The following is a 16,367-nucleotide window of genomic DNA, read 5'->3' as shown; positions in this document are numbered from 1 at the left end:
ATGAAGAATTGATCCTACTCGACGAAAAACGATTAGAAGCTCTACATCACACTCAGTGCTATCAAACTCGTATGGATAGACATTTTAATAAGAAGGTCAAGACAAGAAATATCAAAGTAGGAGATTTGGTATTAAAAGCACTAAGGAAAAATGTTTTAGATCCAAGGGGAAAGTTTAGACCTAAATGGTCTGGCCCCTACATTGTCAAAACAATCCTATCAGGTGGTGCAGCAAAATTAACTGATATGGATGGCAATGAATTCTCAAACATGACCAATCTTGACCAACTTAAAAGATACTACCCATAATTGCTTGAGTAGGACACTCAAGAGAGCTACGTTCGGCCTGATTCCTTAGGAAAGGATACGTAGGCAACCCTTTACGGGTGCGGCCACTTTATTTTTTGACATCTCCGCGTTCCAGAATCAACTAAAATACAACACAAAGTCGGCAATTACGGCGTCGCAGAATAGAGTCTGGCGCCAGCCAGAAGCCATTAGCGCCAGCCCATGGTATTGGCGCCAAACTACGATTACTGACGCCAATTCAGAAATAAGATCTGGGCGAATTTCGGTGTTTTTTTTTCGGAAAATTTTCGACTTCCGTACTCGAAGAATTTCTGGAAAATTAATTTATTTTTTTTTCGATTTTCATTGCTTTAATAAAATAAATTTAAAGTAACAATTTAATTGAAAGCTGAAATTTCATTAATAAAATAAAATTACATTGTTAATGGAATTTAATAAGGCTGAAATAAATTAACTTTAAATAAAAATTAACAATCTAATAAATCTAAAGCTAAGCAATGTTTTTAATCTTTCTTTTCCTTTTTAGCCCTTTTCCAATTCTTTTCTGTTTCCTCCTCTTCATCCATTACTTTAGCTAGTAGGCATCCTTTAGAGGACTTACATTCAATTTTGGAATAGATTGTCTCCCCTTCAGCTAGCACCCCATGCTTCTTTTCCACCCAAGCCTTTTTGTCCGTGGTGTTAGCTTTCCTTTTTCCTTTGTCTCTAGTAGTATTCTTCTTCCTAGGCATTGTAGGTGTTTTGAATTCAATTCTTGCACCTAAGCGTTCTTTGGCCGGTGTCACCCTGTCACCTAGACGACTCTTCACATCCGGTTCTACCCTGATCAATTGAAGATTTCTTCAGAAACCACTTCTTTACATCATTAGGTAAAGAAGGGGGAACCTTTTGGGTAATCACTTCCCATAAAGGTCTAGCGCTCCAGTAAGTGTCGAATCTATCTACTTCTTGAGATACGGGGTACTCATAGGGAGGACGAAGATCCCCGAAAGGAATATTTTGAAGCAAGCCGTATTGTCTTTTTACCCTGCAGGGATAATAATATGTTACACGAGACAAGCTTGGGAGACGGCAGAAAGATTGCTTGTTAACACCAACCATCCTTTCTATTTTCCACCATCGGATGACCCAGTTGATAGCAAAATCACGTGATTCAAAAACTTTTCTCCACCCATGGCGCCCAATTTTAGGGATGTGTTTCTTCCTTCTCACAAAGCAACCGGGAGTATATTTTTGATGTCATCCGGAGGGCTAATTAACCCTAGCCTCTCCATTAGCCACATCTGTAAAAATTGCAATGCAAATAAATTATTATTACAATACAAAAATATATTTTTTGATTTCTGTAATTAAAAATATTATTTTTCTACCTGTAATAAAATTGGAGAGCCGCGAAGAGGCGCTTTTGGGTCCCTTTTCAATTCATCTAGACTAATCATAGTCTCTCCAACTATCAATGGCGTTGGATTTCTCCCTGATTCAATTTGTTCTAGTACAGTGGTTATAATGGATTGACCCTCATTATTTTTACCACTACTAAGACAATATTGATTGAGCATGCAAAATAAGAACGCCCTTCTTCTATATATATGAAAAGATTCAGAAAGAGGTTTATCAAAATAATAGCGTGCGAATTCTTTCAAATTAACTATGTTGCCATCTACTATTTTTGATAAATCCCTATCCTTTAAATTAAAGAAGCGTTCGAAATCCTTATAATAGTATGCATCTACTCTAGGGATTACTACGAGATCTATTGCAGGGAAGCCTAAAATAGCACCAAATTCCTCTAGCACAGGGTTAATTTCATCATACCCTATTCTAAAACAATGTGTATCGATATTCCAAAATTCTAAAGCGGTATGTATGAAGTCTATGTCTAAATCTACCCCTTTGATGCCATAAATTCCCCCCAAATGAAACAAATCTAATTCTTTTCTTTCTCTAACATTAAGAGATCGACACCATTCATGAGTGTATTCGGTGAAGGTTTTAGTGGCTAAAGACATGATTATTATTTTTTCTAATGAGGAGAATACTTTTTTCACTGGAATTATGAGAAGAATCGGCTGAGCAGGGGGCTATTTATGTACAAATTGCGAAGAATTTTAATCTGAATGAAATACGGAGTCAGCGTCAATTTGCGTCAAAACCCCGACATTGGCGCCACCCTCCAAAGCTTGGCGCCACACGCTAAGTGTAGCGCCTGGCGTCACGTGCCATAGTGTGGCGCCAGCTGGCGCCAAGTAAGCAAGGCGGTCGCGCGTGCTCGGTTTGCGTTTTTTATATTAAACTTGAGTCGGTTAATGACTTTATGGCCCCGTTTAATTTTTTCTAAATATCCTTTCTATCTTTTTTCTTAATTAATTAAATATAGCAATTATTTTTAATTACTTTTATTCTTTTTTTGGATCTTATATTAATTTTCAAAAAAAAAAAACAGCATTTTTTCCGTTTTCTTTGCCTTTTTATTTTTTCTTTTTGGGGGAGAGAGTCGGATAATATCCTCCATCAATAATAAAAATGACGGAATTTTTGCGCAAAATTGGAATCACACTTCCCTTGCACACACTAACATGCACTAACATAATAACATACAATCAAATAAATTTACAATAACATAAAAAAATACAAAAGTGTCTAAATTATGAGTCAAAGGCAAAAGTTCTATAAGTCAAAATAAAATACATATACAGAAACAAACTACGGCGCCTGAGGACGTAGGCCCATCATGCCATAAAACTGCGCCGTACGGGGAGTCACCTCTCCACCATCTCCAGCCTCAGCACCAGCTCCAGTCTCCGTAGGAGGAGGAAGACTCAAGACAGGACCGCTCCAGCCAAGATCAACCTGAGGCTGAGACCGCAAAGGCTGCTGCGATGACGAGCCAACCTCGTACATCCCACCACCTCTGAAAGCCAAGGTAGCCTCTCCTACCGGTGCAGCAGAAACACCTTCAGAAGAAGAACCTAAGCCTCGTTGTCTAGCCATGCTACATTGTGCAGAATCATCATAAATTAAGGTTCTATAGTATTTAAGGTTCGCCTAGCCGCATGATACTATGTTCGTAAAAATATAGTACGTAGTACTAAAACAGAGCACAAATTCAAATTGAGCATGACAGTATTTTTTCAAGCAATCAAACAATTTCTTGAAACACTATAGTGATTATTGTGACAAATTGAACAAGAATTGCTAGCAAAAACGTCAAGAACAAGCCACATTGTTCTTCACGACCTTAAGAGGTCCAACAATGGCAGATTGCTCATTTCTTCACCAAATTGAGTCAAACAAGTCTCAAATTACTCCCAAGGCAATGTACAAACATAAACAAGCAATTTCATGGCATAAAACTTGATAAACGAAGCAAATTGAGCATCATAGAATTCGAATTTTCATAAAATTCGTGAATAAACATGCCAAGAATTCATAAAACCGGTGTGAGTTTAAGGAAAACTTACATAGATCGGGAAAATAGATGAAAAGAGCTTTGATTTGCAACAAATTTAAGCGAATTCGGTTGAAAAACGAGCAAGCAATGAGCAATTGAAATTTCGGACTTCTTTCGAGCAGTTTCGCGACGAACATAGCAGCAAATGAAGAGGAAACGGGAATTTAAAGAAAACCCCGTGCTGGTGCCAGTCCCTAGACATTGGCGTCGCAAAATGGGCTTGGCGCCTGGCACTAACACCAAATGGCTGGCGCTGATGGATTTTCAGCGACGCCAAAGCAGCCAGCCACTTGTTGGGGTTGTGCTAGCCTTCTGCAATATATTATTGGGTTCCTTGGTACGCCAGTTATCCCCTCTAAGCAATTAAAGATGATTTAGTAATCAGCTTGATTACATAAAGTGATCAACCTGATAAAAGATCGTCTCACTTAGCTTAAAGCGCCTAAGCATTGGCTCATTAGCAAAGAGCACCGACGTATAGGTTCAAGAGCAAAAGGGCACCGACATACAGGTTCAAAGCAAAAGAGCGCCGACGTACAAGCATAGCGGAAGCAAAGTTCAGGCGAACTTTTAAAGATCGACAGGCGTGGATCTTCAGTAATTTCCTTTGGAAAATTATCGTATCAATGCAACTGATAATTATTTCAAGAGAAATAATTTTCGATAGTATTCCCTTGGACGTGGAATATTATCAATGCGGATGGAGATTGTTTCAAGAGAAATAATCTTCGATGATGTTCCCTTGGATGTGGAATGTTATCATAGCGGGGAGGGTAGTTTCAGGCGAAGCAATCTTCTAATTTGGAAGCAGTTACGGGCGTAGCGGTTTTCAAGCGGGATGGCATTCTCTAGCTTGCAGGAGGTCATCAAAACAACAGCGGCAACAATCAGTTACTTTCAGAGACGTGTGCTCGACGGTGCAAGATACGCGTTTCTTAACACTTTTATCTGTTTAACTAATGCTAGTTTTGCAGGTATTGGTGTTACAAGATTGATTTAGGATCGCAGAACGTTCTGAATCATTCTCCATCCCTATCGATACTTTGACTTTCGTTTTCGAAACTCGCGTTTCTCCAAACTCAGTCAAAGTGGGGGCTTCTGTAGACACCCATTTGTGTCTCCCCAAAACCAAACCCGGTGATGAGTACCTTTCACGTCGAATCATAATTGAATGAAACGAAAGTGTGGAAAGGTCTGGTGTTGCGGAAAGTTTTATTTCTTTTCTCTTCTCCCTGTTTTTGAAAGCTTTATTTTTAGAAAACAGCCAATCCAGTTTGGTTGGTCCATGATATGGGTCCAATAGTAGTGTAGTTGGATGGGGCTTGCAAAGACCTTTCCAACAATATATTATAAGCCCAATTCCGATGAATATTGAGGAAGTTATGACCAATTTACTAAACTGGGCCCGGTTTGAGCTTTATGTACGGCCCAATGATCTAGGGGAGGGCCTAATATGATTTATCATTCCTAATGAAATTAGGAATGGTTTAGTCTTCTAGAATCTTCTAGAAGGTTCTTTTCATTCCTAATTCAATTAGCATTGATAAGTTGACTTTGTTAACTTTTCAGAGTTTTAATCAAATTCAAATAGCATTTTCGAAGAAATTATATTATTTTATCCTCCAGTACGGTAAACTTATCGGATTTTCGAAAACGCGTTAGAATCAAGACTGGCGTCCAACCCTAGGCCTTGGCGCCTGGGACCAGGCTTGGCGCCAAACGCTAACCATTGGCGCCTGGCGCTAGCCACTGGTGCCTGGCGCCAGCTAGCCAGGGTTGGCGCCAATCCTGTTTTGCGATCGTCAGACTCTGTTTTGTTAAATTATCTTTTTTGGCTGATTTTCTCTATAAATATCGTATCAAAAACTTCGTTTTCATTCACCAGATTTCATCAATTCTTATACCAATTTTCACCAATTCATCAATTCACCATCTCTCATTCTCAAGTATTCTTTAGCATTCAATTCTTTCTTGCTTTTTTCATACAAAATTCTGCATTCGCAAGATCTAGAAACACCTAGCCATATTCGAAGTTGCCTTCGCCCTAGACGTGAAAGGTTTTAATTTCTGAGGGTTTGGTCCCAAATCTCTCTCTCAATTATTTAATTTAATTGTTTGATTATTATTTTCCTTGAAATTACTAACGTGTGTATTTTGTTATTAGAAAGAGGTACGAGGCATCAAAGTAAGTGCTTTAATTGATTAATTGATTTATGATGTAGACATCATGTTTATATTGTTATTATGATATTCCTAGTATCATGTCTAGGATATTTTTAATATTAAATATGATTGATATGATGCCTTTTATTTTCTTCCTAATATTTATGATTGCTAGTATCATGTTAGGGTTAAAGATTTGATTTTTATTGCTTAGTGACATGCTAGAGTTTGTTATTAATCTGGTTAGTATCATGCCTAGGATCTTGCTATGTTTAGTATGCTTTAATATTAACATGAACATGATTATTATTTTAATTGTTATAATTTATGATGATTATTATTATTATTATTATTATTTTGATTTATTGTTATTGCTTGATCACGCCTTTTTATGCATGTGAAAGGGAATTTGGTACTTGTAATCATGCTTAATAAGATAATTAATAATCTTGTTTAGGGTTAATATGATTATAATTCAAGTGATTGCCAATAATAGTTTTTTTTTGCATTAATATTCAACCAACATAGATAAACAGGTTTAGGGTTAACCTATTGATTGTATGTTAATCAGAAAGCGAACATGAATACGAGCAAAATAAAGTAGAGGCCTATTATTAGGGCAGGTTCAATCTCTTTTAGGTTGGATTTGTACCATCATCCCCGGACCCTTATTTGGTTATGACCTTATGGAGTTGACGATCTCTTGGATCGTTTAGGGGTGTAACTTTCATCCTATGAACGGTTTACAAGTTCCTTAAAAACTTGTTGGCGACTCTTTTGCTCTATCTTCTTCCCTTTTGGACGCCACCGTACTTTAGTGTATGATCACAGTGGGGTTCGAGCTAGTGGGATTTTTAAGGCTTGAAATTATTCCCTACACTATGCCAAACAGGATGCACTACTTAATTAAGCTTAAAGGCACTTACCTATTTTCTGATAAGCCCTTAATCTTTCAACTAGACAACAAAGAAAAAACAGAAGACACTAAGTAATTGTCACTACCAAATAGACACCAACACCTTAGCTCAATATATTCCACTGACAACAATTCTTGTTTCTAACTCCCTTCAGGTGGCTAGTCTGGCTAACATTGATCTTGAACCCAAAACTGCACAGAGGAAATTGTCGTTTGAATTGGCTGGAAGCAAACAGAGAGATTAACTGCTCGTGAGTTCTCCATGTGCTCCATCCATAACCAATCAGGATTCAAAAGCAATTGAACTCACAGTACACATTCAAGCAAACACCAGAGGAGGAATAATTCAAGTGCCAATGATCTGAGTAGAATCCAATATCCTTACGGCCAGTTTGGTTAGCGGTCAAAAATCACGGGAATGATAACTAAACTGTAGGTAAATTTGTTTGGAAAAATAAATAAATAAAACATGTTAGCTACCATGGTAATATAGTAGTGCAAAGACAAGAATTCTTCAAACAAACATCAAATCTGATTTCATATAGCAGCAACCAGTTGTTCAACAAAAAAAATGTTTCAGAAAAAAAGACACATGTATAACTTTATAAGTTGACCTTTATTTACTACTAAATAAAAGGTACACATGTTGAAAAAACCAGACCCCAGGCTACATTTTCTCTTTCCCTTTGTTGTTGTTCCTTGGCTTGGACTGAGATGGCTGAGAAACTGGCTCTGGTTGGGAAGAAGATATAGAGGCAGCAGCAATTGTCTTTTGTTTTTTCTGGTTTTTATGATGCTCGGTACCGTGTGATGCTTTTTCCTTTGCAGTCATACCACCTTTGCATGTTTTCTTGTTATGGCCATATGATTTACAGAGTGAGCATTTGACTGTGGTTGACCTTTTTTCTTTATCTGGTTCATCATCAGCTCTTCTTCTCTGTCTTGATGGTCTTCCTATTCTTCTCCTCATTGTAGGAGCTTGAATTGTTGGTTGGTCAATATCTGGCCAATGCTCAATGTCTGGAATTGAGTTGATGGCATGTGAATAACATTGTTTGTAGGCTGCAACTGAGTACCATGTGCTAACATACTTATGAGGATCATGTCCTGCAGATAGTATAGCCCTTAATGCATGCCTACAAGGGATGCCTAAAATTTGCCAAGCCCACATATACAACTTCTATTATTGAGTGACACCAGGAGCATTGACTTACCCTCTCTTATTTCATATTCTCCCTCTTTACTCTGGAATGCCTTGCAAGTTCTGGAAGCATTGATCAGCATTTGGATTCTCCTTACAATGGTTGGACACGGATCAGAATCATTCCAATCTTTACATTTCTGTCTTCTAGTTGACATCCTTACCATACACATTCTTCGTATGCCTGCAAAAACCACATATAACCAAGCATACAATTCAACATAAGAACCAAGTTATATATACAAAAATAAGGATTAAGAAAGACATAAATTTTTACCTTCCAAAAGAGTCAGAACAGGTCTGCATCTGTCCACTCCTAAAGTGGCATTGAAACTTTCGACGAAGTTAGTTTTATTCTCATCCGTGCATATCTTTGGGTCAAACTTGTGTCTTGACCACCTCTCTTGATCTCCTAGATTAGCTAACCATTTTAGTGCCAAGTGGTTTGTCTTTTGAATTCTTTCCATAGCCTTTTTAAAGGTGAATGTTGAAGTAGCACTACATGCCAACCAAAATAAGGAGTGCATCAAGGGTCCTGGAAAAGCTGATTTCCAATTTTTAACTAAGTGCTTGCAGCAATACCTCCTCCCTACTTTTGGCCATAGCTCAGTTAAAGTAAGATCTATTCCCTACAAGAACACATAATGAAGAAATTAACACTAGTACAGTATACTTACTGAAATTAAGCCAACATACGAGACACTAACCTTTTTCCTGTCAGATATAATGCACCAATCATCCCCTCTATTTAAGTCTTTCAAGATTTGCTTCAAATGCTAAATTAAAAACTTCCAGTTCTTCCCATCTTCAACTGAAACTATAGCCCATGCAAATGGATTTAGCTCATTATTTGCATCTATAGCCACCGCAGATAGCAAAACCCCTGCATAGTTCCCTTTCAAGTGAGCACCATCAACCCCAATAAAAATTCTACAACCTGTACCAAGCCCATCTATTGCTCCCTTGAATGATATGAAAATTCTAGAGAAAGTGAGTGACAGTTGGGGATCATTCTTTCTCCATGCACATTTAGCTGCTGAACCAGGATTAGTTTGCTTAACCATTTCACAGTACCTAGGAAGATGGCCATAAGACTCATCATGTCCACCATTAATCTCCCTAAGAGCAATACTCCTCATTTTATAGAGAGTACTAGTGGCCATCTGCACCCCATACCTGGTCCACAACAAGTCATTCAAAGTTTTCCCAGTTATATCATTGTTTGCCCTTATATCATCAATTAGCTTACTTGCAGCGCACTTCACATTAACTAAAGGATTCCTCTCATACAAACCCCTACAAGTGTGCTCTGAATCTTTTATACTCTTTATGGCCCAAGTAGTGCCATCAGGGAGTACACTTGAATGTATCCTCCAATTACAGTTCAATTCCAAGCACTGAGCAGTGAAACTAGTTGGACTAGATCTATCCACTACAATAGCAAACCCAGATTGTATACAGTAATCTCTTAGAACAGATAGGAAATGTGCTTTATCAGTAAATATCATCCATGGTTTCAAAAAAATACTTCCAAACTCAACATTTTAAGCAAATTCTCCATTCTTGTACATTTTACTGACATAAGTGTCATCATCAAGTAGTTCTGTTTGCCATACATCAGATGCATAAGCATCATAATTGTCAATGATCTCACCAAATTCCTGTTCTTCTTCATCTGAGACACCACCTCTTTCAAAATATATGTCTAAATCTTCATCTCTAATGTCAGCATTCATTTCTGGCCGTAAAGTTTCTCCATGCTCAAACCTCCTATTAAACTCCTCTTCAGTAATCACTTGTGCCTCTTTTTCATATGGTGTGTTCAACAAGCCCTTCCTAGCAGCAGTAGTCTTAGGTATTTTATGAACAATCAAGGCTGTGTTGTCTGATGAGGTTAGATTCAGGGTAGTTTTTTCAAGCAAAGGAGCATTGGAAAAAGTAGTAGTGTCAGCTAGAGTAAGTGGCTCATTAGTAAGTAAACTTCTTTGATCAGGTAACTTAACCCTAGGCTTAGGATTGCCCCGTCCCCCCTTTCCCTTCTTTTTATGTGTCTTACATCGATTGGCTTCCTCTTCTATTCTTTCCCAATTGTCTATAAGTGTTTCATTTATCCTAGGTGGACTAACATCAGGCATGTCACTAGTCCCAACATCAAAGCTTTGGTTGTTTTTCATAGGTGGACTTAGACTATAATGCATATTGGGTTTGTTTTTCAATGACTCTGTAAGATTCCTAGCTGCAACTACACATTCAGAAGGTGTTTCAACTGAACCCACATACACTGTAATCACTTTCTTAATTCCTCCTATTCTATCTAACATAGACATTAAATCACTGTCACTAGTAATTTTAACATCCTTCTTATTATAACAGTAATGGAAACTTGGATATTTAGGCATCATATACCAATTTTTCCTAAACAATTCCTCATACTCAATAATCAATCAATCCACATTACTTTATCAACATCATCAACATTAATATCAACCACATTCTCGGTCGTTTGAAATTTTAACACAATTGAGTCCATTCTGCAACATTAAACCAAACACACAAAAATTCCAAATAAATCAAGGGAATGCCCAATAAAATTCTCAAAGCTAAGCTAGGTGCAAATCGCACAAAAAAAAATAAAAATCAAAAACAAAAACAAAAAAACAGAGTAACCAGAATATTAAGCATGCATATATGAGCAAAATTCAAAATTTATTGAAAATATCTTCAACTGATTACCTGGAAGATGTTTAACACATTAATGTTCAGTCGCAAACCGTTATTTTGCAATGAATCCAACAACAAATCCTAGGCATTGATTTGAATAATCAATCGCAAAGTTGCCAAAAAATACAACACAAAACTGAGAGAACTTTGTGCAAAATCTGTAAATAATCAATTTACGTTCTTAAAATTTGCTCAATTTCAACGAGTTTGAAGTTTTGTTATAGATTGCACTTTGAATTTTAGGGAAGAAGATGAACAGGTATATTGATCTTCAGTACGTGAATATAGTCAGCATTAATTCAATAAGAGGAAAGGATTAGAAATAGGGGTAGGTTAGTAAATTCATAAATTAGACTTAATAAAGTCAACATTAGTGAGTGGTTAACCCATTCTAAGTGAGATTTGGCCACTAAATAGAGTTTAATGAAAGTTTGGGTTCACTAGAGATAATGTGTTTTTTTTTACACCACGTAGAATTTGTAAAAGTTGGAGGCCACCATGTAGAATTTCCCTAAATCATATTAGGCCCTCCCCAAGATCATTGGGCCGTACATAAGGCTCAAACCGGGCCTAGTTTAGTAAATTGGACATAACTTCCTCAATATTCATCGGAATTGGGCTTTTAATATATCGTTGGAAAGCTCTTGTCAAGCCCCATCCAACTACACTACTATTGGACCCATATCATGGACAAACCAAACTGGATTGGCTGTTTTCTTAAAATAAGTTTTCAAAAACTAAGAGAAGAGAAAAGAAATTAAAACTATCCGCAACACTAAACTTTCCACACTTTCGCTTCATTCGATTATGATTCTACGTGAAAGGTACTCATCACTGGGTTTGTTTTGGGGAGACACAAATGGGTGTCTACACTTGGCGCTCATAGGAAGTGGGAATTGAAATATACGATTAGGGACAAGGAAAGTAGGGAGCCGCCAACAAGTTTTTAAAGAACTTGTAAACTGTGCACGGATCATAAAAAGGAAACCACGATAAAGGGACAACGAAGGCAACAAATATTGACCCGTGAAGGTTACAACCCATTCATAATCCATGAGATTATTAACTCCATACGGTTCGGAACCACGAAAGGAGGATCGGGGATGATGGTACAAAGTAAGTCATGGAGTCACATTCGCCCGTATTGGCCTCTACTCGATTCTTATAGTGAAAAGTGATTCATGCGATCTCAAAAGCATGCAAACAAAGATTCAATTTGCTCCAAACTATTATTATGCTTAATTGGTTGAATATTAATGCAATACATAATTCTAAAATATTTTTGATCACTTGAATTAAACAACAAGATTAAAAAGGAACCTAAACCGATTGTCCAAATTATCTTATTAGGCGTGATTTTCAATTACATATTCCCCTTTAAACATGAAGTATGGTGATCATAAATAATAATAGAATAAACATTAATATTGGAAGCAATTTAACAATAATTCCAACAATATAAAATCGTTAGAAAAATAATTGAAATAAAAGGAACATAATTTTTAATTTGATTCTGTTTGCTTGCAACTACAAAATAATAAACGAGTTAGTAACTTCAAGGAAATAATAATAAAACAATAATGAAATTAAATTAAGTTAAATAGAATTGATTTGGGGCCAAACCCATAAACAGTTCTACCTTTCACGCCTTGGCTTAAGGATAGAACCACGAGTAAAGTATGGACTCCTGGGAGTGCTTGAAGAAGGAATTTTGAAAGAATAAGGTAGGCTAGTGTTTAGGCTAGAGCATAGAAGAGAGAAAAAAATCGAGAATAATTGATGCCCCGTACATTAGAAATAAGGGGGTATTTATAGAGAAAATGTGCTGAGGGAACACACGGAACCCTAAAATGATAAAAACCCTAAATTCATTATTGAACTGTTGTTGTGACGCGGGAAGTTTTAGTCTGCTTTTCCGTCTAAATTCATTTTTAACCCTAATTTCGTTCAGCATTTTAAGTGCCGATTGATAATTTCGGGTTATTTTGTGATTTTATTATTATTTGGGCTAAAATAAATAAAAACAATAAAAAAAGGGTTGGGCTAAAATTAAATAATAAGTTTGGGCTTAAATTAAAACTATGCTTTGACCAAACATCAAGACTGATTCATGGACTATTCCAAAATTGAATTTAATTAAATATGATATTTTAAGCACTCTCGGGATTAAATACATAACCCGACCAATAGTGGCGGTGAAAGGTTGTTCATCATCGGGTTTGGTTTTGGGGGAGACATTTTTAGGTGTCTACAGAAGCCCCCACTTTGACTGAGTTTGTAGAAACGTCAGTTTCGAAAACGATAGTCAAAGTAGCCGATAGGGACGGAGAATGATTTCAGTGACCTTGTTTTGTTCCATGGTAGTGACCCTAGTGGTAAGGGTTTGCATCATGGCAGACAGTGCCTCGATGGATTTGTTGATGTTCTCAATATCTTCTTTAGTGGTCATTGAAAGGTGATAAGTAGTGGAGATGGAAAAGTTCTCTTTGAACGCCTATTAGATCTGAGAGATTGTTGTTGTAATGACTCGAACCGTATTAATCTATCCCTGTTCCTTGACCAAGTACTGTGAAATAAAATAATTCACTTAATTATTTGACTCATTGCTCAAGATAGGAAAGGAAGGAAAAAATAAACATTTGAAAACAGGTGAGAAAACTCCACTCATTTTTTTATTATGACTAAAAAAGGGTGCTTGAACCTAATATACGGTCATAAACGACCTGGTGCACAACTCAAGTCGGAACACAAAGAAAGTGTTTGGACTATACTTAACTCGTGAGTGACTAAATGATGTTATAAGACTCGTGGTATGATCGTATGGCTAGACATGAGAACAATAACAAAAATGACTGACACGAGGACCAAATTAACACGGAAGACTTAAAAAAGCTGACTGGAATTATTTCAAGGGCACCATGACACGGAAAACTGTACCGTGTCACGGGACAAGCTACCGTGACGCGGTGGCTTTTTTTTTTGTTTTTCCAGAAATCCACCGTGCCACGATGGAAATTACCGTGATACGGTGAACTTTCCCGTGCCACGGTAAAACGGTGGATGCTAACGTGGCACGGGGATTTTTTTTTGTGCTGGAAATCCACCGTGTCATGGTGGAAATTGCCGTGAAACGGTGAACTTTCCTGTGCCACGATAAACCTTCCCGTGCCACGGTGGTTGTTGACGTGGCACAGGAATTTATTTATTTTTTTTTTTTGGAAATCATCCGTGCCACGGTGGAAATTGTCATGACACGGTGAACTTTCCCGTGCCACAGTGGATGCTGACGTGGCACGGGATTTTTTTTTTTTTGCTGGAAATCCACCGTGTCACGGTGGAAATTGCCGTGACACGGTGAACTTTCTCATGACACGGTGGACTTTCCCGTGCCACGGTGGATGCTGACGTGGCACAAGATTTTTTTTTTTTACTAAATGAGTACGGTCCATTGGCAATCGTTATTCATAAAATAATCCACCATAGACAAAGAAATATCGTTAAGGTTAGGATCAAAACGACCGAACATAAACACGTAGGCACAATGATGCAAAGCATAGTTCGCAACCTAAGGTCAAGTTCTATGTTCGACTATGGTCAGGTTTATTTGTTGTCAATAGGGTACCATGGTTAAGAGTTTGGACGCGTTAGTAAGGCAGTCTCCCTTGAGGGTGTATGCCAACGGGCGGCTCTGCGAGTTCGTGATGAAATCGAACTCGAATCCATGGTTTGGGTGGATTTAATAACTCGGATGAACCCTTATTGCCATGAGCGTTTTTGGGTTGATAGAGCTTAAATCCCCCGAGGCTAAGACGCATGTAGGAAACACACGTTTTTTCAAAAAAATCGAAGGAAGTTGACTGATTTTAGGACTACCGTGACACGATAGAGATTCCCGTGCCACGGTACTGCACACCGTTAGACGGTGCACTGTACCGTGACACGGTAGATTCTGCCGTGGCATGGCAGTCAGAAAATCTGACTGGTACCTTGTTTTCCTTCGTGCGCAATCAAGTTATTCAATTTCTCCTACGGGACAGACCTAAATGCGGACGTCTATGTATTTGCAAAAATGCCAAATTAATCACAGGAATATTTTTCAAGAATCTTTCAAGTCTCATTCACTCATCTTAATTAAATACCGATCACTCTAATTGATAAATAACCAAGAATCCTCCCCAGGGGAGTCGCCAAATTGTAGGCGTCGTTTGAAGTGCGCCTACGTTAAATCATGTGTGAATATGCTTGGCACTCATAGGAAGTGGGAATTGACATATACGATTAGGGACAAGGAAAGTAGGGAGCCACCAACAAGTTTTTAAGGAACATGTATACCGTTCATGGGTCTTAAAAAGGCAACCACGATAAAGGGACAACGAAGGCAACAACGATTGACCCGTGAAGGTTACACCCCATTCATAATCCATGAGATTACTAACTCCATATGGTTCGGAACCACGAAAGGAGGATCGGGGATGATGGTACGAAGTGATTCATGGAGTCACATTCGCCCGTATTGGCCTCTACTCGATTCTTATAGTGAAAAGTGATTCCTGCGATCTCAAAAGCATGCAAACAAAGATTCAATTTGCTCCAAACTATTATTATGCTTAATTGGTTGAATATTAATGCAACACATAATTCTAAAATATTTCCGATCACTTGAATTAAACAACAAGATTAAAAAGGAACCTAAACCGGTTGTCCAAATTATCTTATTAGGCGTGATTTTCAATTACATATTCCCCTTTAAACATGCAGTATGGTGATCATAAATAATAATAGAATAAACATTAATATTGGAAGCAATTTAACAATAATTCCAACAATATAAAATCGTTAGAAAAATAATAGAAATAAAAGGAACATAATTCTTACTTTGATTCTGTTTGCTTGCAACTACAAAATAATAAACGAGTTAGTAACTTCAAGGAAATAATAATAAAACAATAATTAAATTAAATTAAATTAAATAGAATTGATTTGGGGCCAAACCCTTAAACAGTTCTACCTTTCACGCCTTGGCTTAAGGATAGAACCACGAGAAAAGTATGGACTCATGGGAGTTCTTGTAGAAGGAATTTTGAAAGAATAAGGGTAGGCTAGTGTTTAGGCTACAGCATAGAAGAGAGAAAAAAAATCGAGAATAATTGATGCCCCACACATCAGAAATAAGGGGGTATTTATAGAGAAAATGCGCTGAGGGAACACACGGAACCCTAAAATGATAAAAACCCTAAAAAAGTATCCCCCGACACGACAAAGTGTACCGTGACACGGGAAATCCCATCGTCAGACGGAAAACATTCCCGTGACACGGTGCACTTTTGTGTGACGCGGGAAATATTTGTTGAACGGAAGAGAAAACGCGTTAAGGGTTTACGCGGAAAGGACACGTAAACCCCCGTGTCACGGGGAACCCCACCGTTAAACGGGAAAGTTTCCCGTGACACGGTGGACTGTTGCCGTGACGCGGGAATTTTCAATCTGCTTTTCCGTCTAAATTCATTTTTAACCCTAATTTCGTTCAGCATTTTAAGTGCCGATTGATAACTTTGGGCTATTTTCTGATTTTATTATTATTTGGGCTAAAATAAATAAAAAGTTTGG

At 37.6% G+C, this 16,367-nt stretch overlaps 1 protein-coding gene across 1 annotated transcript; it reads right to left on the bottom strand.

Moving 5' to 3' along the window:
- Positions 1-8,815: 8,815 nt before the first annotated feature.
- LOC110695365 lies at positions 8,816-9,547 on the bottom strand. The gene has a single exon (XM_021872613.1). The coding sequence runs from the start codon at positions 9,545-9,547 to the stop codon at positions 8,816-8,818; it is 732 nt and encodes a 243-aa protein (XP_021728305.1).
- Between the last annotated feature and the right edge of the window lie 6,820 nt (positions 9,548-16,367).

This window comes from Chenopodium quinoa, unplaced genomic scaffold (assembly GCF_001683475.1).
Source record: "Chenopodium quinoa cultivar QQ74 unplaced genomic scaffold, ASM168347v1, whole genome shotgun sequence".
Lineage (NCBI taxonomy): Eukaryota > Viridiplantae > Streptophyta > Magnoliopsida > Caryophyllales > Amaranthaceae > Chenopodium > Chenopodium quinoa.
This window is presented reverse-complemented; position numbering and strand designations above follow the sequence as displayed.